At 38.7% G+C, this 27901-nt stretch overlaps 1 protein-coding gene across 1 annotated transcript; it reads left to right on the forward strand.

The window, feature by feature from the left end:
• Positions 1-27901, forward strand: SPATA48 (spermatogenesis associated 48). Its single transcript, XM_026841394.1, is given in 12 exon segments — positions 1-39; positions 605-795; positions 797-982; positions 984-1100; positions 5678-5780; positions 6731-6802; positions 7829-7960; positions 8410-8477; positions 9540-9581; positions 10092-10199; positions 24140-24247; positions 27781-27901. Coding segments are annotated over 12 exon segments (1287 nt in total).

The following is a 27901-nucleotide window of genomic DNA, read 5'->3' on the forward strand; positions in this document are numbered from 1 at the left end:
ATGGAAAACTATGATGTCAGTGTGATTTACTTGTTCCAAGTAATAACTGTAAATTTTCTGGATTTGCATTTATCTGTGGTTGTGTTTGATAAATTTTGTGTTAAATCTGTGTTTCAGTTGAATTCATATATGTCATCTAGATACCAGCAGAACAGCTTATTTTAAAATACTTCAATGAAAACACCATATAATTCTTACTAAGACAGAAAACTTCTCACTTTGTCTCTACTAGATTAATAAGTAATTTCTAGGGCCACTTCAAGTTGCTGTGTGTGTCCCCTTGAAGGACTGTATTACTCTGGTACACATGAACTGTTTCACACCAGGAGACTTCATTGTGAGGTGGTTTCCATCATTATGAAGCAATGGAAAAGCGCTCTGCTCATTCAGTGGCTCTGTTCTTCTTGTACCATACTTGATAAATCTCTTTTCAGGAAAGAATTCACTACTTAAACCACTGCCTTGCTCTTCATGATTTCTATGCACTGATCTTCTGGAGGATGACCTCTAGTTTTTTCTGTGGTTTGTTGGCTAGGACTTCAGAAACTTGGAGAAACAGGAGCAAGTAGAGTTTTCTAAGTTTACTGCCACATAAGGACGATAGAAGAGAATGGCTGGGATTTCCCACAGAGCTGAAAGGCAGACAAGTGCCTTTAAAAAGTCCACCTTGTCGGTTGAACAAGTTCACAAGATGGATCACCAACAGTATCAACGTCTGTTAAAGATGTGCGTGCCTATTGTGAGAGTTCCTGAGAACAGACATGGCTTTGCCAGCTTTGAAGAGAAAAACAGTAATTCTTAAACTAAATCCATTCACCCCTCCAGTAGGGCTGAATTACCCTTTATTCCCACACCAGGATGATGGGCCTCTAGTAGATCCCTGCTCAGGCTTTATGAGCCCGGGAGTAGGTGCTGACCTGCAGCGCAATGTTGGAAGACCTATTGAATCCCTGGTAGAGTACAGTGATGTCCCCAGTCACAGGAAAGAGGGGCCAGCCTGCCCACAGGAGGCAGGTGATCCTCCTGGAGAAAACCAGCCAAGACAGGAGGTGGAAGACCAGGGCTGTGTCAGCTGCCTTCTGTCAGGGCATGACTCAGAGGTAAAGCAAACTATGATTTTTATTTCTTAATCGCCAAAGAAATTGGTGATGCTTAACAAATAAATAAAATTAGTTTCAGAACTCCCATACCCCCAAGATGAAGGAATAACCTTATAAAATACATTTGCCCTGGATATTTGAACTGAATATAACTGCAGTAGAGAGTTTCTATGACTCATTGTCCGTGCTGTAGGGAAGACATACCAGTGAGCAAATTCTAATGAGCGTTCTAATGCTAAAAAAAACCCAGATTTTGAAAATTAATAATGCTTTTAAAATTCTGTTCATGTACATTTTAAAGTTATATACAATAGTTCTAATGCGCACCTGTTTTAATGTAAACCAAAATAACAATTCACTCCAGAGTCGGGAAATCCCCTGGATATTTCTGTGTCTTTAAGTATTTCCTGACAAGTTGCAGTGCAGCGTATTTAAAGACCTATTCCAGTGTCTAGTTGGTTGGAGAACAGAAGTTCTTTAAAACTGACATGACATGTTGGTCAAAGTACGTATTACCCTCTTATTTAATACCAGTATGTTTCACATAAAGTTGAGTCTGTTCATTTTGTATTTATTACAGCATCAAAATGGAAATTCATTCTTTTTAATATGAAGCAAAATTGGGTTGGTATTTACTATTCAGAATTTTCTGATGAAAATTCTGGAAAGCAGAAATATCTGCCTACAGCTTCTAAAGGCAGACTTAATTAGCAGTAAGCAATATAGTTGAATTTTTATAAATATTAAGCTATTCCAACAATTTTCATAAATAAATGTTCATTACAACTAGACCAAAATTTTATGGGAACTGAGGCCAACATGCTTATAGATGAGGGGAAGTATTTCTTAGAATATGGTAAAGAAATGTAAATAAACTCCTTGTTCCACTTTACTGTACAGAGGTAACATTCTCACTTCATAGTTAGCTGTACTTTATCCATGTTGTTGACACCATGAAGTCTCTATGTGCTATGAATTCAGGCATGTTTCTGGTTCCGTTTTTGTCTTTGAACTTTGCATTTTAAGTCACTTTAAACTTACTGCAGTCATATAACAAAAAAATAGACTACATAATTTTCCTTTTTTTTTTTTCTTCCTCATCCCATATGATTTTCACTCATTTTTCAGTTGCTGCATTCTGCATTTATGTGTGAATATAGACCTCAGACATCAGTCAAAACTGATCAGCTTTTTTTTTTCTGCAAGCCTCTGAAAAAGTGACGAGGAAAAAAGATTTGAATATGTGTTTCTATCTGACCATTAATTTTTCTGACGCAGAGAAAAGCAGACAGAGACAGAGATACAGATACTCTGGCACATAGAGACACCTGAAATGAACACAAGACAAAATCTGAAACAATGTTATCAAGTCAGTAACCTGGGTTACAGTGGAGAAAGTGGTCTGAAATGGACAGTAGCTCCAGAAAGAAGATAGAAACTGTCTGGTGACTTTTTGGTGATTTTTTGTTGGGTAAAGTTCACTATTAGAGTGAAATACTAACTCCACTAAAGCTGTTGGAAAAAGTCAAACTTAACGCAGGGACAAACCTTGAAACATTTATAGACCAACATGGATTTCTTAAGGAAGGCTGTGCAAATGTTCTTCCAAACCTAGTATTTATTTCCGAGTTTTCCTGTGATGCTGAGGTATTAACTACAAATGTGTAAATATAGATATAAAAAGTCATTGAATTTTAAACTACTATTTTTAATGAGATTGCATAAATAAATTCCAGATTTCAACTATATGATTCAGAGACCAACTAACAGCCCTTGGGCACGTGATGTGATGAAAGTTGCTAATCTTTCTAGATATCAGTCTCAATACATTCCACAGCTAAGTTGTTTGCGGAAGTTGTGTTCAAAGAGTGATCAGTCAGGCATTTGTTCTACAGTCACTTTCTCCACTGTGTTGGGGATGAATGGGAAAAAAAAACAACCAACCAACCAAACCAAACCAGACAGAAGCAGCCTTTGAGACAGATAAGCTGAGATATATAAAACATCTGCAATAGACAGGAGGTTCTCTGTTGTGAGAGGATGTACTGCTGTGGCTTTGGCAGTCAACAGTGTTACTTTGAACTTACCCAGCAGTCTTTTGCATCTACTGAGCAAAGCAAGTTTATTGAACACTGTCTGCTTCTCACCTTTGATATTCCAGACCCTCAAAGCAGGTCGTTCTAAGACTGGAGAATCAGAGCCTGCCAGAGAAGGGAGATGGCTGAAGAGCATTCTTCATGTGTTCTCACTTGGTATAGAGAAGATGTTCAGTGCTGGAAGGTCTTTAGGAAGTTGACAGTGTTTGCCTGTAGAGTTCCCTTCTCTCACTCATATGACAGCAGAATTTTCTAACCTTCTATCTGTGGTCTCAAGTTTCTTTACAGTGTTTAGAAGGACCTCAAAATTTGACTCGGCAAGTGTATTCGGAAACCTAGTGACAAAGCCCTCATAGCCAGTTTGTAATTATTATTCTGTCTCGTATGGCTTAACACAGCAATGGGCATGGGGATTGCAGAAGGAACCAGGCTATTTGATAAGTCTGATAAGGAGCAGAGATGACTTCTTACCCCTACTGGAAACTGACATACCTGTAGACACAGTTTTCTTCAAAAACTCAGAAATGGGAAACATTATAGAGTTTACCTGTAGACTTGATAATAACCCTTTTCTATAAGAAATAAGTGCAGAACTAGAGTGGCCATATTTAGATTTGTCCAAAAGCCCAACTAGTCCAGTATTTCATCCAACACTCTGGGTAATTAATAAAGAATGTCACCATACTTCCTCGCATATTTTACTATTATGTGATGATTGGTTGACCAGGGTTTCATGAGCAGGGGATGGTGTGCTTGTAGTTATTAGTCATGGATTCATAGATTTGCCTTCACAAATATATCCATTTGCTTTTTGAACCTACCACTTAACTTTAAACCCTCTGTTTCTAGGTAATTTTTCAATATGTTAAGCAACAAAGTCCTACCACCTGGAAGATGGATCATTTACCCCTTCCCTCCTTCTCTGATCTTCTAATCAATTATTTATCCTCATGAAGATCTTGTCTTTATTCCATTGTTACTTTAAGAGGCTGTGTTGAAGAATTTTATGCAGAAGTTGTTGAAATAATTGTATTTGCCTTATACTAATTTCCCAATGGCCTTTGTATAGGAAGAGTTCCCTTCCCAGTGCTTCCTCTCCTGAAGCAAGAAGCATTTTCTCCAGAGTAATCATTACTCTGGAGAAGTAGTCATTGAGGAGTAATCCAGGATTAAGCAGCACATTGAGTGTGAGACATACCAGGGTAGTATTCCAGCCTCTTCTACCTTTAATGATAGGAAATGACTGTAGGCAATGATGGTGCAGCCCATTTGTAACATAGATACTTACTGAGATAAAACCTTTTACCTCCCTACAGGAAGAGAAAGAGGAAAGGTTAGTCAGAGGCAACAACATGTAAAGCAAAGAAAAAAATGTGCAACTTTAAAGACATCAAATTAACAATTCAAGGACACTCATAAATAACATGCATAGCTCAAAACTATTGTAGCATATAAACAAAGTCAACTAAGATTGAAAAATTGCCTACAGTAGGCTCAAGAATGTCTGTGCTATTAAATAATTACCCATAACACAATGAATTGTGTAATAGGATACTGCCTAATAAGCTAATAGGTCATCTGGAAATGGTGCATAAAAACTCAGAATAATCTCTTCAGAGCTGAGTACCATGAAGTAAAACAACTCTGGTTTCACTAAGGATTTGATTATTTATCCTCTCCACAGTTACGTATTTCACTCTGCATTTGTTTTTCACTTGCCCAATAGCAGAGTGATGCTTTGTTTAATCAACAACTTTGTTCTTTCTCTGTTGCTTCTTTTGACATGCATGTCTTTCTAGTATAAGCTGATGGGTTTTATGCTTATTTGTTTTCAGGGGGTGATTTGTAGCCTTTTCTTTCAAAGGAGTAAAAGAGAGAGAAGAAGTAATGTTAATGGTTTATATTTATTTTCCATATATAAGGAGAAGTAGAATAATTAACTAAAGAACTAAGCAAAATAATCTGGAAGAGTTATCTATAAACCTTTCATTTGTCATTATTATCTCTTGCTGGGCACGCTAAAGTCAATGCTCCTATTAATTTTAAAATATAAGAGGTCAAAAACAGTGCACAGCTTTTGAATGACAGTGAGGCGCAGTGAAGCTTGTAAGACTGCTGGTTTAGTGCGACCTCTCTGCATATTTATTTATGTAGTGATATAAGAATCTCACTTTTTCCTTTAAAAACAAAAGAAAAAGATGTTCTGGCTTTCATGGTTTCTGGGAAACAGCTTAGAAATATGAATGAGCACATCTTCAGTTTCTGACTCAGAATCCAAACCAGAAATTCCCTAAATTCGTTATCTGTCATTGAATCCTACTTTGTCAGATTAGCAGACTAGTTTAAGTAATAAACTGAAACTTACAGTATCATTAAGCTTGTCATTAGCTAAAATTGAGAAAGCCAATACACTGAGTTCCCAACTGGACAAGAACAGATCATGCCACTTTCAATTATTTTAATTTCAATCAATTAACACAGTAGAAAGCCCTTTCTTTCAGGCTGGAGAACTCCAGTGAAAGTTGCTCCTGCTCTACCTGACCAAAACCGTATTTTTGCATTTTGTATGGATCCCAATCTCAAGGCAAATGCTCTTCTTGTAATGACAGAAAACATATTTAAATAATTTTGTTTCTGGTCTGCTTTCCATTCAACATACTTGGGCAGTGATTACAGTAGTGTAGTGACTTTATCATTTCTTCATCTAATTATATTCAAATAAGCACTATATTTCAGGTAGCTATATGTTATCATGACAAAATTTTAATGGTGGCTGTTGCTCCAATAATTTTCATTTTTTGTGTTGTTATCTAGTTAAGGCATTTAGACTTTAATGTGAGACTGATACTACCAATGTCAGTTATGTGTAACTGATGACAGAGTTAGAGCAAAAATAACAGAATTACAAAAGATACCAGAACCTCATACTTGCTATAAAGACTCATATATTTAATACTTAGGCACCACCTTATTTGGTGCAAGTCAAAAAAAAAAAAAAAAAAAAAAAAGTAATTTTTTAAAATCAGTTATTCCATAGGGCAAATTAATTGTCTTTCTCACACTGAAAATGTGATGACATCCTTCATCCTTCCACACTGATGAGACTATTCAAAGACCTTAAAGTGTTGCCTGTACTTAAACCGTTAAGTTGGACCTCTTTTGTACCAAGGAACATCATACAGATACATTAGGCATATGTGAGGGACTGCAAATTGTGGTTGCTATGCCATTTTATAAATAATGTAGCAAATGGAAAGCTACATACTTAAGGAGTAGAGAGGCAAGGATAGTCTATTAGCTTTTAAACTTGTATTCACTATATTACATTTTCTTTCTAGAGTAAAACTCTTCAAAAATAGATCCATTCTTGATCTCCAGTGCTGGCTGGTGAAGTATGTGGAAATGCATGTTTCACATTCTGATGCAAAAGAAGATAGTAAACTAGGAAAATGTAGATACATAGTTTAAACAAGCAATCATAGGATCATATGTGTTGATAGCATTGCTTTCTGCCATGTAGTTGATTTATCTTAGGAATCAAGTGATCCTTCTGCAAGATAGACAAAAGAAAAAGCAAGGCACTATTTCTACAAGTCAAATACTAAGACACCATTTCTTTTAAAAACACTCCTTGCTTGTGCTTTTCTTTGTTTTTTCATCTTTTTTTTTTGCTACTGTGCACCTTTAGGTAGCAGGACATACCAGACTACAAACACTTTTTCTGTCACTCAGAACTTCTGGTGTTTTACCAGCATTTAGCATAGGACTCATCTCATGAAATTTAGTTACCTAAAAGCTTGCATCCAGTCTGTGCCTTTCATCTCCACTTCCTCTATACGCAGTGAAAAGAAACCAGAGTTTCCAAAAAGGCATTCTGTACATCTGTCTCCAACACCTGTCACAAGCATAACATGACTGGTGTCTAATCTCTATGTCTTGTCTCACTTAACTGATTATTCAAATTTAGACAAAATAAATCTCATCATCACTGTAAGTTTATTGGAAGATAAACTACCTCTTTCAATTAGTGAGTGAGACAGTTTTAAAGAAGATAAGCCTGTAAACTATACCATTACTTGTTCCCCAACAAGCAACATATAATTCCAGGCTTTTCATTTTCATTTAAACTGGAAATATACACCTTTGTTATTTTCTACATCCTTCTTTGGCACATAATTCCTTATTATCCAGCTACTAATGTCGGTTAGTAATGATTATAGAATCATAGAATCAATCATAGAATAATTTGAGTTAGAAGGGACCTTAAAGATCATCTAGTTCCAACCCCCCCCTGCCATGGGCAGGGACACCTTCCACTGGATCATGTTGCTCAAAGCCCCGTCCAACCTGGCCTTGAACACTGCCAGGGAGGGGGCAGCCACAACTGCTCTGGGCAATCTGTTCCAGTATCTCACCACCCTCACATTAAAGAATATTTTTCTAATATCTAATCTAAAGATGCCAAATCCAAAGGATTATTGTCTATAAATTGATATTTTTGTGAGATGCAGGCATTTCAGAGCCACAGAAGTGTGCTATCATCCAAAGTCCTATAGGTCATAGATTGAGTTTCTGTTATTCCTGTGCTATATTATATGGGAACATTTTTATCTTCTTTTCTATTGTTCATCTAGAGTTTATGAAGAAGCTGCTTGAGATAATATGCTACCTTCCAGCCTCCAGAATCGAGTGGAAGTGTTGGATGATCCTACTTCCCAATGTTTCACAAAAAGGAGATACAATCCTGAACCTGAAATAAGCCAAGTCAATTTCTTGCTAATTGGCTTTAGGTTTTGCTAATGAAATGTAGCCTAAAATTTGTGTATGTCATGCACATAAATCCACAGCAAAGCATTCAAATGAATACAGTTCCAAGTGAACATTTAAGGTCATCAGCACACTCCAGTAACTGCCTCAAATGATTTCATGGTTTTCCCTCCCCCTCCCCTGTAAATTGGTACAGAAGATATGCGTGCACAGTACCAAAAGAGAGAACAAGGATATTGATGAAAAATTGGTTTATAGGAATGATGCTGTACCATAACAAATCTCACATTAAGTTAGTTTACTTCTGATTAGTAACTGTAATGATTTTTGTTTATACTAAATGAAAATTCAGTCTTGCAGTTGCTTCAGATTGCTGCATGAAAATCTGCTAAGCCAAATTAATTAGGTAATACTACTTTACAAGAAGCATCTAATTATGGGGTTAGGTTGTTGGAGGCTTCTGGGACAGATTTCAGATGAGATCTTTTACCTCTCAACAGAGACCTGTTGATTTGTAAATTTCATTTTTTTGTGAGAGTCAGGGTCATCTGAACACCTCCTTTATGAATTCTGCATACAGTTAATTATTGCAGAAGACTAAATTCAGCAGCATTCTATAACTAGAGAAGTTAAGATATTCCATTAATAACTATATGAAAAGTTTACTCTAACATGCTTATCCTGTGAGAGAGTTAAATATAAGAAGCAGAAGAAATCTGTAAAGTGAATGATTGTCATGACTTCATACATCTGATGTTTTGGTTAAGACATGACATTTATGAAAACACCATAGTGATCATACACATGTACAAACTCAAGGTTTTATCTGCTGTCTGTAGAATCCAAAACAATCACCTGTGCATTGGTGTCTTTTCTTCACTCTGTATTTCATGTATTCTGTTCTATCTCTGAGTGGAGCATTTCAGATGAGCCCAGTAAAGGGTGACAGGATGTTCAGAAGAGTTCAGTTAAGAGCCAAGTAGAGATGGGAAGGAAAAAGTTGGTCAAAACAAGACAGGAAGACTAGAACTTTTCTCCTTTCCACTCCATGACCCAGCAGGTTTGCTCGGGCAAACTCAATGAACAGGTGTGCTACTGCACACATACAGTGGGAGAGACAGGTACCTCTGTAGGGTGGAGGGAGATAGAAAATGCTGTCACTGTGGTTTCTTGAATGTTGCTCTTTCAGACAAATATAGACATGGACAGTGAGAGCAGCTTGCAGGGACAGACCGAAATAAATTCAGACCTGATGTTAAATTTTCCCATGTTCTCAAGAATTGGATGAGAGTGGTGTTACAAGTAGAGGAGCAGTTCATTTTTAAAAAAAACTTGTTTATACTATCCTATGAAATTGACTGAAGTCCCAGTGTCTGAGAATAAAAAGACAAGATTCTGCCTGCTGAACTGGGTCATTTAGCATATATGCCAACCTAATCATTTACTATGGCCTTTTACCAAATACAGATGAGCATTGCAAAAGAGCAAAACTTTGACTTGTCACCACCTCTTTTGGGACCTCCTAAAAAAAAAAAAAAAAAAAAAAAAAGTGATTGATCTATTTTGTCTTTAACAGTGTAAGCCGAAGCTCTCAAATCTGTCATATCTCTTTGTATAAGTAAGTACGATGTCCCTGGATTGTTTCTACTTGTGAAATTTTTGATTAAGCCCAAGCAATTCATCTCTCATTTTCTGAAGCAAGAGTTGTAGACTATGTTATCTAATCTCAAGATGTTTTCTGATGCCAAGGGATAGCTGAGTCTCCTCTGCTTGTGGGTGACTCCATCCTTTTACCTGTAAACTAGAAATCGGGATCCATTATGTCCTATTTGGAAGAATATTTCAGTCTGATCATGGGCATAAAAGGACAAGAGATGACACATTTCTGTCTTATTTCCCTGCACATATGTACTACAGCTGTCATCTCTTATGTGCTGCAAGTTCAGCAGATGATTGTTTTCATCTTGGGACATGCCAAGCACACAGGGCAGTTCATCTCCATGTTTTTTCTTGTGGACCGTTTAATAAATAACTAGAATTTTGGAGCATGCAGTATATGGTTTGGCTGCCTCCACCAGCTGTCTTATGAATAATGTACATATCTTTAATTTCCTTTCTGTCCTCACAGTGACTGTGTTGGTGCAGTAAATTTTGAAGACATTGACAATGCCAATGTAGACATAATCCCACTTAACCATGTGTGACCTTCAAAGCCTCACTACACAAGCACTGTAAAGTATGTTTCTCTTATTAGCATGATTTTGATATGGCCTCTTGAGCGCTTGTTACTTAGGAAAGGGGAGAAAACAGTTAAGATCTGTTCCTGGGCCAAAAGAATTTTAAAAATTGGGGGGAGCACTCATTCTTTTTAATAACTTGAATTAGGTCTGTTAACACAGTAAGTGCAGTGGGCTTTCAGATTCAAGGTTGTACTTGAAAAATCATTTTTAATAACTGAGTCAGTAGTAAATGGCCTATGGTGGTAACTGCCTACAGTGGTCACTGTAGGTCTGTAGATATATCTAAGGCACCATTCAGTCTAGATATACAAAATTAGTCAAGCAAGCTGATATAAAATGAGCAGAGATGTCTACTGAAATGATGGTGTAGCAGATTTTATCCATCTACTTGTGTTATGGTAAGCTTAAATGCAACCTATTTTGACTATGACTTTGTCATAGAACATTAAGGCCTGATTCTTTATTGTATCCCATTAGTGTTATAGTTTCAGGGAAATTATGCTGCTAACACTATGCATCATGCTTTTCAACCAGAAATGATAAGGGTTTTTTTCCATCCAGGAGTTCCTCTGTGGCCCAAGTGACCCTGCCATCCATCTAGTACAGAATGGTCATAATGGACTGACAGTAACTGATTATCGGACCAAAAGCTACCCTTAGTGTGCCCATCCTGGGGAGTAAAAGCTGCCTGTGGTAACACCAATGCAATATACTGTCTTGGTATAATTAACTCTTCATGATCACAAGCTCTGACCTAGACTGGGATGGAAATCAGAGTATACTCTCCCTCCTGCTGTTAATCTTGCTAGATGAATCACACAACCAAGTTTTAAGAACTCAGCAGACACCTTTCTGTTTTTCTTAACTGAGAAAGATTGCATGTGAAGCTAGTCTGAGCACATCTGCTAGATCATACCCCAAAACATTTGCCTTATGGCTCCTAATGATGCTGACACTACCTAACATAGGCATTCCTGTAAATGCCCAGCTGCAGAAAATAGATTTGTGTTAGATTCAAGGCTCAGGTGGACATAGAAGAGAAGGTTCTGAGCTAAGCAGGCGCCAGGAATTTCTGCTGATATTCTGAATAGAGTTCTTACTTCCAAAGAAACCATGTTTATTTTCAAAATATGCCATACTTTCACTTCAAATGCTTCCTGTTCTTTAGTGTTAATGAACAGGTCTGTTGGGTAGAAGTGCATGTGTCATTGTTTATGTGTTTTCTTTAGTGTTTAAGTGCCTGTGTTAGACTAGATATTAGGAAGTATTTCTTTACAGAACAGGTTGTTGGGCGTTGGAATGGGCTGCCCAGGGAGGTGGTGGAGTCCCCATCCCTGGAGGTGTTTAAGAGTCGGGTTGACATAGCACTGAGGGATATGGTGTAGTTGGGAATTGTCAATGTTAGGCAAATGGTTGGACTGGATGGTCTTCAAGGTCTTTTCCAACCAATTCTGTGATTCTATGATTTTGTGATTCTGTTTGATGGGTAGTATGACTTGAATATTGCCATGTTAAAAATGTGTGATTTTTAACTTCAGTCACTAGATGGCCTTTGAGTTTGCAAATGGTCCCTGAATGCCATTAGGAACACCTTACTTTTAGCTAGATCAAGAACTTTGAAATTCAAAGATTTTCACTTTAAGCATTTCCTAAATTTGTCTTTAGTAGCTTGAGCTGATATTAAGCATTTATTTGCAAACTTTTAAGAAAGTGAAATGATAAAAGTGATAACTTAATGGTAAAGTAACAACTAAAATTGATAAAACAGGATAGACACTGTTCTGTTAACTTAATCAAATTTTCTCTTTGCATAGGCCTTTCTTTTCTGTCCTTTCAGTGTCCTGCACAGTCCACATTTGTGAGGAAACTACAGAATGGATACTTCATTGGGGGAAGCAGAGGTGGAGAAGCTGTAAAAATATTGTCTTCTCTTTTCTGAAGAAAAGGCATAATGCTGGACCTTACTCACATATGGCAGAGTATGTGCTAAACATTCCTAGTTGCTGGGAGCTACCTTGGAAGTAGCTGGAATTTTTGAGCTCCGTCTTAGGTCTGTTCATTTCTGTTTCTTACATTAGTTTCAGGGAGAATGCGTATCCTTTTGCAGTGCATCACATGCTGTCACACATGTGTGGAGAACAGCACATCATGTTTCACACAGCCTTACTCATTACAGCAGTACTTTCACAGGCAACATAAGGTGCTAAGCCTTGTAAGATGGTCAAGTTTGACCCATATTACTGCAATCAAACCTATTAATACCAAGATTTTATGTACATAATGCAGCATTCTGGTTGTTTTATCTCATCTCCTGCACAAGTCTTCTGATTTCTCATAGCTTTCATCTAACTTTTAACTTCTGCTTGAACTAGCACATAGAATAGTATTAAATGATTATTGAGAAATGTGTTTTAGAAATACAGCACACATAACACACAGCATAGTGCTGAACAGAGATTTCTGAGTTTGTAGGGATGATAGCAGAGTTATTAACCCTCAGTTCTGCCATGTCATACTGCTGTTGCTTTAGACCTTTGAAGAATAGAAGCTGATGTGTATACTTGTGCTTCAAACAGACTTCTTGTCTGGAGCTATTTACAACATATGGTATCATGGTGGATTTGTAAGTCTGAGCAACAGAATCTGTATTACCTTCCTTGGTATTCTACATTTTCCATGTCATTTTCCTGTTTTTTAGTGAGTGAGTCTGTGGATTTCATTGATTTCTAGCAACCAGGAGACCAAGGTCTCTATGAGACCTAAAAGATTCTGACATCTCAAAGCTATGAAAAACTCAACTTCACCTGAAAAAATTCTATCAAGTTCTTCGTATTTATTTTCATATTTATTCTCTGTCTATGACTGTCAGACATCAAGATTGCTGTGATTTTAAGCAGAAGAAAGAAGACCCAAAAGTGATCCCTATACTTTTTTCACTTTGAGTGTTTGCCAGTAGTTCTGGAAAGATGTGTAAAGATATTAAGGCTACTAGACTCACACCAAAATCCTTGAAAAGTTAGATCTGTTTGGATTTAGAAGGCTAAATATGCTCTGTAAGTCTGTAAAATGTAAAAATCTCTTTGTAGACAGTCACTTTCACTCTTTTCTGCCTCTACTTGGGTAACAGCATCAGCTGTCAGGCATTACTCCAGAGTGAGACACTGTTCTTCCCCAGATCATGCAAGTAAGTGGTTGCCATTCAAATTATTAGCAAAGATGAAACTAGCTAAGAGTCATCTGTCATGTAATTTTGCAGAGACAAACAGGAAGAGTGGTGAACCTGGGCATGTTCTGTATCTTACCCTTGCACCCACTCTCTCTTCCTTTTGGCAGAACAGGAAACTGTCTTCTGTTTTTCTTCTTTTTTCTTAAGGAATTAGAAAAAAGGTAAAAGTCATAACTTATGCTGCAGTTGATCATAAAAGCCCCTAGTATAAGATCAGTGTTGCAAAAAGCTGCTGTGCATATACCCAGTACTCTAGGTAATACTCTGAAGTCGTTACCATGTAATTTGGAAGTTTTATGGATGGGAATCCAGGTGCAGTGTGATTAAGTGGTTTGCCAAAACCCATTGGGATAGCACAGTTAAGAATAAAACTTCATGTATCCTGAGCCCTAGCCTGTGCCTTTTCTTTTTACCAAACTCTGAGCTTTAAGCTATAGAAATGGTGCTTTGCTGAAACTTGGTCTTAAAAAATACTAAGTAGCACAAAATGATGGCCATAGTTCTTAAAAGATAGGCTGAGACACAAGTGAAGACTTAGGAATCCAAGTCTTTTTTTATTCTGTTTTTCTCTGTGGTTTGGACATGGAATAGCTGTGAGAGCCTTCATCACATGTAAAAAGCCATGCCATAAGTGCTGTAATTCATCTAGAAGTGCTGAATTTATTAATCTGAATTTATTAATCAAAACTGGGTTTGTGATCTGGTGGCAATCCAGGATGATCAGTGGACATTTCCCTAAGGGAGCTGTGGAAATGCTTTTCTCAGGTCACATCTTCACACTTGACTAAAGATCCTGAATGGTAATTCAGTTCCTCTCATCCTCTTCCAGGCTTTCATTAAAGCCTGTCTTGGGGGAAAGGGATCAATTACACCATCTCTTGAGGTCTCTTCCAGCCCTGGAATGGAGCATCATTCTTAATGTCCTTGGTATGCACTCCTGAATTTGTTAATTTGCTTTAGGATGAACTTCTTCCTCTCTTTCATCCTCAGTTATGTTGCAATGTATGCCTAAAAGTTGGAATCTTCTGTCATTTCTTTGTGAAGGGCAACACAGAATTTTATTTAAAAAAAAAAAAAAAAAAGACCCAGTCAAAAAATTAGAAGTTGTTGTGAAAGAGCACTCTGAAAATCTCTTTCTAATGCAGATCTCCAAGAATCTTTATAAAACTTATCATGATCTTGTTTTACAGCTCAGTGCTCCATCAAGTGGACTACGTTGTCAGAGCACAGGAGCTGTAAGCTTGAATCTCATCTTTTTATGCCACTAACTATCAAGGTTCCAAATTGAATGCTTTGATGCTTTTTTGTATTTTCATTGTAGGATGCTTGTGTTATTTTGTTAGGTGTACTGGGCAACAGTTGTCCAGTGTCTCAAGTGCCTTTAGCTGTATTCTTAAATTTATCAAATTTTTATGCATATTTTCTTCTTACTGTGTTTTTTGTTTGTAATTTATCTACTTGTCTGCCTACTTTAAACTCTCTTCTTGTATTTGATTTCTTTCAAATCCATGAAGTTTAAATTCCATTGCAATCACTGAGTTAAAGGTATCTGCTTAAGATTTTCTGAACAGTGATAGAATTGTATACCTGTTCATATATTTTGCAGAACTGAGACCTCTTTGCTATGTTTTAGAAGACTTTGAACTCCTGTTTTCCTTGGTTATTTTGTCTTTGTTTCTTACTGATACGATTATTAATTATTTGCTTATAATATTTATTTATTTGTGAAGATGAATATTGCATTTGGCTTTATATGTCACGTAGCTAACCACATACCAGGTAGGGACGCAACTGAGAGCTAAAGAGTATGTTTTGCGCAGCCAGACAGGCTTTCAAAAATAGCTCAGCAACCACACATGAAAACCAGAATTCTGAAAGAGCTGACATTCTGGGTGCATGTTGATTGCTAAGCTCCTGTGAAAATCTGGCCACAGACACCAGAGTGAAACTTTTAGGTGCTGAGCACTTTTAAAAATCTGATCCCGTGTTTAACTGCTGCTCCAACCCAAATGTGTATCAAAGAAGAATAGGATGGTCCAAATTCTGAAGAAACACTGTATTTTCAGCTCCCTTGGGCAAGTTACACAGGGGAGGAGCACAGCTACAGTGACTTCCAGGAAGGCTCAGACTGCAAAATTCTCGGGGCACTTTTGAGAGGCTCCATGTTATTAATAAGTGAAAATAAGTAATGACCCATTTCATTCATTCTTGTTATTAACAACTACTTTGAAAAAATCTCTTTTTTATTCAGAAGTGCATTTCCATAGAATCATAGACTGGTTTGAGTTGGAAGGGACCTTAAAGGCCGTCTAGTTCCAACCCCCCTGCCACAGGCAGGGACACCTTCATCTAGATCAGGTTGCTCAAAGCCCCATACAACCTGGCCTTGCACACTTCCAGAGAGGGGCATCCACAGCCTCTCTGGACAATCTGTTCAGTGTCTCACCACCCTCACAGGAAAGAATTTATTCCTCTTATCTGATCTAAATCTACCCTCTTTCAGTTTAAAACAGTTACCTCTCATCATTAAACCCCTGATAAAGAGTCCCTCCCCATCTTTCCTGTAGGCCCCTTTAAGTACTGGAAGGCTGCTATAAGGTCTCCCTGGAGCCTTCTCTTCTCCAGGCTGAACAACCCCAACTCTCTCAGCCTGTCCTCATAAGGAAGGTGCTCAAGACCCCTGATCATCTTTGTGGCCTCCTCTGGACCCACTCAAGCAGGTCCATGTCCTTATGTTGGGGGCCCCAGAGCTGGACACAGTACTGCAGGTGGGGTCTCACGAGACTGGAGTAGAGGGGGAGAATCCCCTCCCTTGACCTGCTGGCCACGCTTCTCTTGATGCAGTCCAGGATACAGTTGGCTTTCTGGGCTGTGAGTGCACATTGCTGGCTCATAGTTTTCCATCCACTGATACCCCCAAGTCCTTCTCCGCAGGGCTGCTTTCAATCCACTCATCACCCAGCCTGTATTTGTGCTTGGGATTGCCCTGATCCATGTGCAGGACCTTGCACTTGGCCTTGTTGAACTTCATGAGGTTTGCATGGGCCCACCTCTCAAGCCTGTCAAGGTCCCTCTGGATGGCACATCCCTTCCCTCCATCAGGTTGACTATACCACACAGTTTGGTGTTGTCAGAAAACTTGCAGAGGGTGCACTCAATCCCCCTGTCCACATCACTGACAAAGATGTTAAACAGCACTGGTCCCAACACCAACCCCTGAGGTATGCCACTTGTCACTGCTCTCCACTTGGACATCGAGCCATTGACTGCAACTCTTTGAGCATGACCATCCAGCCAATTCCTTATTCACCGAGTGCTCCATCCATCAATCCACGTCTCTCCAATTTAGAGACAAGTATGTCATGTGAGACAATGTCAAATGCTTTGCACAAGTCCAAGTACATGACATCAGTTCCTCTTCCATGATCTACCAGCAGTGTAAAGGCCACTAAATTAATCAGGCACATTTTGCCCTTAGTGAATCCACATTGGGTATTACCAATCACCTCCTTATTTTCCATGTGCCTTAGCATGGTTTCCTGGAGGATCTGCTCTGTGATCTTGCCAGGCACAGAGGTGAGACTGACTGCCCTGTAGTTCCCTGGGTTTTTCTTTTTTCCCTTTTTAAAAAAGGAAAAGGTTATGGTTCCACTTTTCCAGTCAGCAGGAGCTCCACCGGACTGCCATGACTTCTCAAATATGAAGGATAGTGACGTAGCTGCTTCATCCACCAGTTCCCTCAGGACCCTCAGATGCATCTCATCAAGTCTAATGGACTTGTGCACCTACAGGTTCCTTAGATGGTCTCAAACCTGACTGCCTGTAGTGGGCAGTTCTTCATTCTTCCACTCCCTGCCTTTGCCTTCTGTGTCTTGGGTGGCGTGACTGGAGTACTTGCTGAGGAAAAAAAGTTGTTGAGTACCTCTCAGCCTTCTCCATATCCCAGGTAACCAGGTGTCCCATTTCCTTCCAGGGAGGGCCCACATTTTCCCTAGTCTTCCTTTTATCACCGACATACCTATAGAAGCTTTTCTTGTTGCCCTTGATGTCCCTGGCCAGATTTAATTCTATCATGGCTTTGGCCTTCCTAACCTGAAAATTGCTTGGACAATTTCTCTGTATTCCTTCCAGGCTACCTGTCCTTGCTTCCACACTCTGTAGGCTTCCTTTTTGTGTTTTAGCTTGTCCAGGAACTCCTTGTTCTTCCATGCAGGCGTCCTGGCATTTTAGCATCTTTGATAGGATGTATCACTCCTGAGCTTGGAGGAGGTAATCCTTTAATACTAACCAGCTTTCTTAGGCCCCTCTTCTTTCCAGGGCTTTATCCCATGCTACAGGTCCCTGAAGAGGCCAAAGTCTGTTCTCTGGAAATCAAGGGTAGTGAGCTTGCTGTGCACCCTCCTCACTGCCTTAAGGATCTTGAACACCATTTCATGGTCACTGCAGCCAAGGCTGCCCTTGAGCTTCACGCCCCCCACCAGCCCATCCTTGTTGGTGAGAATATGGTCCATCATAGCACCTCTCCTCATAGGCTCCTCTATCACTTAGAGAAGGAAGTTATCATCAGTGCATTCCAGGAACTTCCTGGATTTTTTTCTGCCGACAGATATCAGGGTGGTTGAAGTCTTCCATGAGGACCAGGACTTGTGAATGTGAGGCTGCTCCTATCTGTCTATAGAAGGCCTCATCTGCTCAGTCTTCCTGGTCAGGTGGCTTGTAGCAGACCCGCAGTATAACATCTCTTACCCCTGCCCTCCCTTTAATCCTGACCCACAAGCTCTGAGTCGGCTCTTCATCCACCCCCAAGTCAGTTGTAGCAGTCATCCCACCACATCTCTGTGATGCCAATAAGATTGTAGCCCTGCAGGCATGAGCACGTCTCTACCTCCTTTTATTCCCCATGCTACTTGTGTTTGCATAAAGGCATTTAAATTGGGCCCCCAGTGAAGCTGATTTACTGGCTGTAATTCCTTTGTGTTGCTCTTCAGGTGCTCTCCTGCTGGCCTGTGACCCCTCTCCAGGCTCTGGGCATCTATTGCTGGCACTGGCATCAAGCTGGTGGGAGTGAGAGGGATTGAGGTTCCCCTTCCCAACAACTTTAGTTTAAAGCCCTCTTCACCAGCTTGGCAAGCCCATGAGTGAAGATGCTCTTTATCTTCTCTGACAGATGGGGCCATCAGCCCCCAGTAGACCAGGTTTCTCAAAGTGAAACCAATGGTCTAAGTAGCTGAACCTCTGGCTGTGGCACCAGTCCTGTATTTTAAGCCTAATAATTTTGAAAATCATAAAGAAACTGGTTTTATTGCATCATCTGGATTCCCAACATAATAATCTGCTGTTCTCTTGTTCTTAAATATAAGTATGTAATTTTGTATAATTCTTCTCCAGCCCTAGTCACCAGCTTTGTCCTTTGTTGACCTCTTCCCCAATCAGCTGCTGAAGCAAGGTTATGCTCTATGTGGTATTTTAGTTCTGCAGGTGTTTTAAGGGTCAATGGAAAAAAAGCCTCCCACACTGGTGATGGGGATTTCCTCTGTAGTATTCATGGGCAGGGCTCTGGTAAAGGCTTAATCTTACAGACACAAATAACTCTCCTTCTTGGCATTGTCAGAACTCCCTTACACCTTCAGTGAGTTGGTAGTACTTAGTGTAGTAATAGTGTAGCACATTTAGTGTATTCCAGCGTACACAGCAACAATTTCATATCAGTCAAGTGTGATTTTCTCTTTTGCATGTTCTTTGTATTATAGCACAGCAACTTCCTGATTTTCACCTGGTACTTACTGGAACCTACCTCTTGAAATCTGACAAAAGTGGTTAGGACAGCGATTATGTTTTCTTGTTCCACATTAAAAGCACCTGCCTCCAGAATTAAGTAAAAATCTGGCAATTGTTAACATTTTAAAACCTGCTACTCATAATTCATCAGCTCTCATAATACTCAGTAGAGGGCAGTGCTTACACAATCATATGCATTCTAACAAAGTGTTATTTACTTAGCAGCACTTTGAAGCATCAACTAATTCATTGCCGTAACACTGGTAAAGTATATTATACTATTAATTTTTGAAAGATTTTTAAAAATATTTCGTTTTTTGAAAGACTGAGGAGGCTGAAGTGACTTGTCCAAAGCCACAGAGGTTGTCTATGTAAGAAAAAGGACAGGGTCTGACCAAAATCCATTTCTGGAAGCAGTTGATTGAAATGAAAACTTAAGACATACAGTTTCTAGGAAGACAAGTCCTAAGTGTTTCAAGTCCTGCAGTTCTTGCCCAAGGCTGTTCTCTGAAACTACCCTTTATTCTTGGTTTCCCAAGCACATTGGGCAAAATGCTACTATCACATCAGTAAATCTGTAGTGACTTCAGTCATATTTCTTCAGTGTAGTCAGCTTCCAACTGACTGTGTGCATACATCCCTTACCATTTCAAGCTACCACAGAAACCTCACAGGCCACAATTAGCTGGGGACAGGACCCTCTGCTGCCTTGCACCTTGCATAGTCATTTTCATGGGCTGCCTAAGAGCTTTCCCACACTAGCTTTTCTTCAGAAACTGACAGCTTGTCCACCCTGTATGCCTTTTTAATGATTTTCAAGTTGAGTCATTCAGGGGGTTGAGGGTGGGAAATGCTGAAATATCCTGACATTTTCCAAAGGAGATTTTATTGCTGGCTTGAAATGCTTTCTTGTTTCTGAAAAATATTACCCCATACTAGAAAGGGGGTTTGAAAAAGTTGAAAGCAGAATAAAAGTATTTGAAATTGTAGAAACAAAATGTTCCAGTTCAACATGATTCAAAATATTTCTGGGGAATTACCATTTTAATGTTTTATCCTTTTAGAAATCCCAAATCCATTTGTAAAAACCCATTCTCTATCCTGCTTTGATGGCTGAGGAAGAAGGATATGAAATTAAACCCAGAATTCTCTGTTCAACAATCTTGTCAGTCCCATTCTTCACTTTGCATGGAGCATCTTGTTTTGACTTCAGAAGTTTTCTCCAGGTATATTCTTTCCCAACACAAGAGTCTGTATACATTGAGTTTCCTGACATAGGATCATGTCTGAGGCATTTTTACCACAGGTTATTCTGCTTGGCAAATAGGATCATAGAGTAAAAGAAGAGCCACAGACGTGTAACATGTCAGTCTTCCTGGAAGGGAAATTGAGGTGGAAGCCAGTTGCAAGTGTTATGTACTGTGAGTGAGACCCGAGAGGCCTATTTTATAATTGCAGTAACCAGAAGAGCTAGTTAATGACTTAATCTGGTGATTTAGGTCTATGAGATTTATACAACAGTGTTTCTAAGAAAAAGTAAGATATTAGGAACTCTTTGCTTGAAAGTGCAAGGTAAGAATCTACTGGATTGCTTTCACTAGGCAGAGGTTTTGCACAAAGAACTTGCATACCTCAGTTGCTCAAACTGAATCCAAGATGTGCTAGATCCAAGTTTTTCAGGAATTACAAATTATTTGGGAGAATCTTGATTTTGCTCCCATAAAAATAGCTGACATGGAATGTACATGGCAAACCTGGGCATCTAATGCCCTGGAGACACCTTAGGCCATTACTTCCAGCTGCTGCTTCAGAACAGTATGGATCTCCCAGGGTCCTGTGCTATAGGATTATCTCATATACATTAAGGCATCTCAGACAGCTCTAAATGTCAGTATGGGTGTTCAACTAAATTAAGTTCACACTGTTTTTCCTGAACACTACCAGGAAATAAAAATCTTCAAAGACATCCTGAGATGGACATATAAAACAGAGGCACACCAAAGCAGAGGCACTCAGAATCACTACATTCCACTTGAAAAATCTTAGGTCTTGCACAGATTCAACTGTCAACACTGTATGTTGCTTACTGTTGAGACTAAGAGTTGCTAGCATGATAACAAGGAAGTGTATGAACAAGAGAGATGTCACGGTTACAGAAAGAAAGCTTGATGACGACAGCATAACCACAGAGGGGTTTTGTATGTTGCCCAGTGGTAGCCTGGTACTTAGTTGTTTTCTTTAGCAGCAACAATCTGGTTTAGCAGCTCATCAGAGAAAACACACAAGAGCTAGACAGCCTGATCCAAAAACAAAAAACCAAAGGGGTATTTTTTTAACCTCAATTTCTTCTGCTTTATCACATATATATAACCACAGCACATTTTTGCATCTTTTTTGCAGGTTCCCAGGAGAACAGCTGCTTTACTGTAGTGTAAGCTTTCTTAATATCCTGGTACTTTTAGCTTCTCTCTGCCCATCTCTCTTCTCTTTCAGAGCTGCATTCTTCTCACATGTTACAGATATACCAACTTCTGTCAGTCCTTTCTAACAGTCTAGAACAAATCTTCATCTTGGGTCATCTCTCAGGATTGATTTTTTTGGGTCACATTTGGCCATTTATGATGCTTTTCTCTTCTAGTTTTGCAAGTTTTAAAGGTCAGAAGATTGTATCAATCAGATGCCTCACAGCATATAATGTATTTTAATATCTCCAGAGCTGTATAGTTATTATGTGAGTTAACTCCAAATAGGCTTATAAAATATTGCAAGTTAATATGGGGCTTCTTCTTATGATCTCCTCTTCTCTGTGATGCTCATACAATTTCAAGGAAATCAATGGAATTTCTTTATTACATGTAAGAGATATCTTGGTACATACCACATCACCAGGGTAATAGAACTCTGTTCACAGTCTGACTGATTCAAAGTGATGCCACATTTTCAGGTTTGGATGAATGCATGTGCTTATACTCACACACCCCAAATGTCTGTTGTGTCCCTCACTGGGATCTCTGCATATGCAGATGAAATTTTCTACATAGTTACCTAATCTGCAGGTAACCTAACACTTGTCTACTTTGACATGAAAAAGCAAATTTGTCTGCAAGTCATTCTTCCTAGTGCTGAAAATATGTTCTACTGCTGTACTAGATTTTCAGGCCTACTCATCACCCCTGCATGGCTGCTGTCAAGACAGGGAGCGGATTTGTTATTGCTCAGCCAACTACTTAGAAATTCTCTATAAGTAACAGCTTCCCAGGTGCTACAAAACTGCTGTATGGATTCTACAAAGCCATCTTCTCTGGAGGATCATGTACTGGAACATGGCCCAGGGAGTATAGCAGTGTATAAATATATGGGTTGTTGCAAGGTTACTCCAAAATACGACAAAGAACTAGATGATCTTTCTGCTAACTGTGGGTACAAAGACTACAACATACTGTCAGTGCTCCTGTGGCAAGTAGAGTTCACCCACAGTCCTTTGTTATAACTGTGGTAGGTTGATAAAGCTTTTTGTCATTACCTTCACTGTTCTGGTGAGGAATTTCAGAGCTAAGGTTCCTAGCACACAAGTCAAAGAATTTTCTGGTAAACCACATCTCATGCATATGTCCAGTTTTGTATCCTGTGCTGAACTTAGTTGCGGAGAAGTAGCTGATCAGCTGTACTGAGACTAATAGCTCTATGCACTTTTTATAATTAAAGGAACTGTTTATTTTTATGCAGAGTACAGGGGAACCAAAAAATACCTCAGTGATTATTTTAAAGGAGGCACTGTTATCATTCATGTTGTCTGAAGACCCACAAAAGACTAATGGAGGCAAGGTTTACAATCTCAAGTGTTCAGCTGATTCAGTGGGTGAAACAACTTGTCATGAACTGTTACCTCCATGTATATGGGCAGTCTGGAAATATGTATAATTCCACAGTGTCCTATTTTGAGCTGTCAGTGTAGAACAGTACTGATAATACTCTCTGAATAACTTTGTTCTGCAAAAAAGCTGTCATATTGGGGGTTTAGATTGTTTTATTTTTAATCTTGGATTATCTCTCTGAATTCATATTAATACCACCTTTCCCCGCCCTCCCCTTTAATTTTGTCCATCTCTGCTTCATCTTGCATCAATTGCTATCAAATTTTTCTGTTGTGCTACCTCAGATAAGTAGAATTCTTTCTTCTGTCTCTTTAGGGAATTTTCTTTATTAATTTCACATTAAGACAACATCAGAATTTTAAAAAGGCTTTAGTTTTTCCAAGATGTGGCACATACTGTCTCAGTCCGTTGGTGTACTCAAGCTAGAATTTAAGTTGATGTGTCTGAGCAGTGTTAATAATATTACATATGCATGTAAATGCATTCTTAATAAATCCTAGGGGAAATTTAGAGAACTTTAGAATTATTTGGGAAATAATTTTTCTTTTAGGCCATGAGAAATCACACCTGTTGGCCTAAAGCCTGCTACCTAAATTCCATATTTGAAGCTAACACCTAAGTATGAGATAAATCTGTATCACATTTTTGAAGATTATTTCCTTGCTTTTTGTGCTCTATGCAAACCCCATGACCCCATTTTTTCTCTGAGATTAAATGTTGCTTTTAATCCTGAATGTCATACAGGTATTCAAAAAAAAAAAAAAAAAAAAAAAAAAGAAAAGTCACTAAATGAACTCACTTTTGCCATATCTAACCAAATATTTTGGGTCAGATCATCAGCTAGATCATCAGAAAGTTGTTTCCCAGATCTTAAAAGAATCTATGCCAGTTCATACATTCTAAGGAATACTCATTATTTTATGAAGAGTTTTTACCCCATCCATCTTTGATAAACACTAGCTATTTTAGAACTGATCTGTAAGTCATATTTCAAGCCTGCAGTCATTTAATTTACCCTTTCTCCACCCCTCATCCCCCCTTTAACTCTTTCCTTTAGCCCTCCAGATATCCGTGGATATGCTGGCAAGGTTCATTGGTCAGCAACTCACGCAGCAAATTCTAATCTTCCATCAACAACCCCATCAGTGATTCCACAAATACATGGGTAGATATGAGGTATATTTCTCAGCTTGTTCAGAAAGATTACAGGAACAATCCTAATTGCATTTATTTAGTTAAAGAACAATTAAATGTTAAGCATGACGTTCCATTGGCTTAAAAAATACAGAATAGTTGGAGTTGGATTCCACCACATTATTGTCATGCTAATCTGAAATCCTTTTGAGAACTCAGAATTTTTCTGGAACATTGTAAGGTATGTATTTGGAAGGTACTTTAACACTGAGGTAAATCATGATTCTAAATGTTGATTATTTTTACACTGGGCAATTTATTTTTTTTTTTTAGCTATGGTTGCTAAATCATGGTTTAAGTGATTTTTTTTTTAACTGTTTGATCTGTGTGTGTTTTGAAAGAGGCCCAAGAATGTCAAAGTTTAAAATTCTGAAAAGAAAACTGTGTGGTGTTGTGTTTCCAAATTGGTGTTGGCAGACTTAGGAAATGGGTATTTGCTATACAAAAATAGTTGTTAAAAATGGGTGGGTTTACTTAGAAGGCACTGAGAGGCAAAATCATGCCATGCCCCCACATAGATGCAGTTTAGGACCCTGTGGCTATGAAATCATCATAGCTCCACATCAGTATTTTGGCTACTTCATGAAATGAATTAGTTTTCTTTATTCTCTCACTCTTTCGTACAAGGCTTGTAAAAACTATGGGCCAGTCTAAGTATTTTGGTGTCTCACCCTTGTTGGTTTAAAAAGAGCTGGGTGTTTCAAAACAGCTGAAAAACACTTTTCCTTTTGTTAGCACAAAGAGCTTCTGACACTGGCAAAGGACCAACCTAGCCTTTCTCCAGTAGCTTCAGAATATCTTAAAAACTGTTTATTTCTCCCTTCTCCTTTATAATTTTGTGCTTTAGATTCTGCTTTCTTGTTACCCATAATGATCTAAGGCATGGTGACACTCTCCCAAGTTGCCATGTTTTCCTGATAAATTTATCTTCCATTAAACTGTTTAATTTGCCTTAGGATTCCGTTTGCAACACATCACACTTCTTTTTCAGCACTGCCAAGTATCCGGAAAAGACTTGAGGAACTTCAGGGAGCTGCCTGGCTTTTAAAGGATTCACCTTGTCAAATGTTTCATCATTGTGCAAAAGGTGCTGACTTTCATTCCTGCTGCCCTCCATCCATTCACCTCTGCTCTTTTTCTCTTGTGGTTATACTTAGAAAACAGGCAGTTACCTGTAGTCACAGTTTGCTGTTGGCAGGGAATGAAAAGATGCAACGGAGTCCTGAGTCTCTGTAGACTAATAAAGCTGAACTTGGAGCAGCATGATGCAAGGCTAACTTGTGTGTAAATGTCACAGACAAATAAAAAGGCAAATGCATCTTAGCAAAGATCATTGACAGACTTCAGACAGATACCAGATTTCAAGAGCAAAAAAGAGAGGTACCTCTGTGATCTAAGAAAGGAAAACACATCTGTTACTTCCTCTTACTTTATACAGGTGTTATTGTGGGTGTAGATCATAGTGGATGAATTTTCTTAGTTTTGAGTGGATAGCAAGAACAGCGTTCTCATTTCAGTGCAAATGGATACTTTCCAGGAACAGGACAGAATCCCCTGACTTTTCTGAAGAAGGGTGTGTAGGGTACAGATAGCAAAATTAATCATACCCAGACATTGCAGACCACCCTTTTTGGAGCTTAGTGGTATATTCCCCTGAGGGTGGTACCCTGGTTGAAAAATTATAACAGTCCTATTTCACTTTCTCTGGACCTACTTCTGGGGTAATACAGTATTTACTTAAGATGGAGGATTGTAGCCCTCTATGAAACTGCTATTCAAAACTATTATAAATGCTGGGAATCTTCCCCCAACATTAGTTAGTGATGCCCATAAAAAAAGAGATGCTTAACATTTGATTACTTCCCTTTGTAAAATAAATGATGAAAAGTCCTGCTGATTTCAGTAGTCACAGGTCATGCTATACTGTAGTGGAGAGGTGAGGAGAAGAGAGATTATTCCTGGAATTTGGAGTCACCTTCATATGATTTTCATGTACAACATGATCTCATTCTTACTGTTTTTTAAAATGGTGACCCCTTTTTTTTCTCTCTTTGATCATTCTCAAGCCATGACTTTAATAATTTCTCAGAAAGCAGCAAGTGATTGCATGTGGTGGATGTTTTTATAACTGCTTTATTTGACATGACTACAATGTATGGTCAGTCTCCTGAAGACAATTATAGGTATCGGAGGGAGTCTCTTCTCTTGTCTACTGCTAACATGGTCTAATAAATGTTCCTGTCAAAAGTACCAGCAATATCAGATAGACCAGGCAACATGCAACCACTTGTGCACTGTATTTCTATTGCATGGAGCTTCCACAGTATGTGGGGCAAAGTCCTTTATACCTGTTTTAAGCATTCTGAACCCAAAAGGATTCTATAGGATGTAGAACAGAAGAAATACAGTTTCTTCATCTTCAAATATGAATTGTATTTTTATATGTTAAGCTTTATTGATGTATTTTTATTGTATTTTTATTTCCAGGTTATCCCAAGGTGAAGTGAGAAAGTTTCAAAGTCCTTTAGTGCGGTTAGATTCTGGTGGCATCATTTAGCTTTTCATAGGGCAGAATGCTTTATGTGTTGCTTTGTGTTTACCCACAAAACACAAATCCATTTGCACTATGACATTGATGGAAATTCATTGGCCTCACCATAGTTAATATAAAGATAGTGCTAGATTTAGTTTGATTTTTGAGAGAAGGGTTGCAGCATTCAGCAGGTTTCTTTGGAGATTTAAAAAGGGATCTTTGGGTCAAAATAATTTTTTTTTTTTGGAGAGTGAGTGAATGTAAGACTCTGTGGTCAGTTCTGTGTCAGCCCTGCTTTTGATTTGGTGTTTCACAGCAGAGGGGCTACACGAACTTAGGCTGTAAGTGAAAGATTATTTATAGTGCCTCTTCTTGTAAAAGATTAGAAGAGTATTAGAAGTCTAGCATAAATTGTTCCCTCCCAGACTGTCCCCAGCATATTTACTAATGCCTGTCCCAGTATTCTGTACCACAAGGACTGGGCATCCAAGCAGGCACACCATGGTGCCAGAAAAGTGTTTTTTCTAGGCTTGAAAGCCAAGTGCCCAACACCACCTCCAGGCACCACAGGGCCTTATGTGTTTGAATGCATTCAGCATGCTCATGGCAGTTCTCCACAGATAGTGTGCTGGTCAGTTGTGAAGCAACTGCGTATGTCCAAGAAGGGCTGAAAAGCATTAAGAGGCAGAACATACCTCTCTTACAGCTGCTGTAGGGATCTGTCTTTCAGCATGTTACATATATCCAGAAAGTAAGATTTAAAATAAGATTTAAAACTCTTAGGAAGATATGTCACCATTGTTCTTAAGGGGGCTGATTCTAATACTATGGAATATTGAAATTGTTAATGTTCTCTGAGACCAATGGGCAAAACTCTTTATGAAGAAAACAGTGAGAGGGAGGAAGAAGGAATATTTAGCAATATGAGAACACACTTTAAAAGTCTTTTTTTTTTCTCTGTGTGACTGCAGATACATAGAAAAACATGGAAGCTCATCTCAATATAATCACTATGGATCTTTTTCTCAAGTGATGACTCTAGTTAGTCAGGATTCTTTCAACAAGACAGAATAAGAAACTACTACAGTTTAG

This window comes from Athene cunicularia (genome assembly GCF_003259725.1).
Source record: "Athene cunicularia isolate RWA chromosome 2 unlocalized genomic scaffold, athCun1 chr2_part1, whole genome shotgun sequence".
NCBI classification, from domain to species: domain Eukaryota; kingdom Metazoa; phylum Chordata; class Aves; order Strigiformes; family Strigidae; genus Athene; species Athene cunicularia.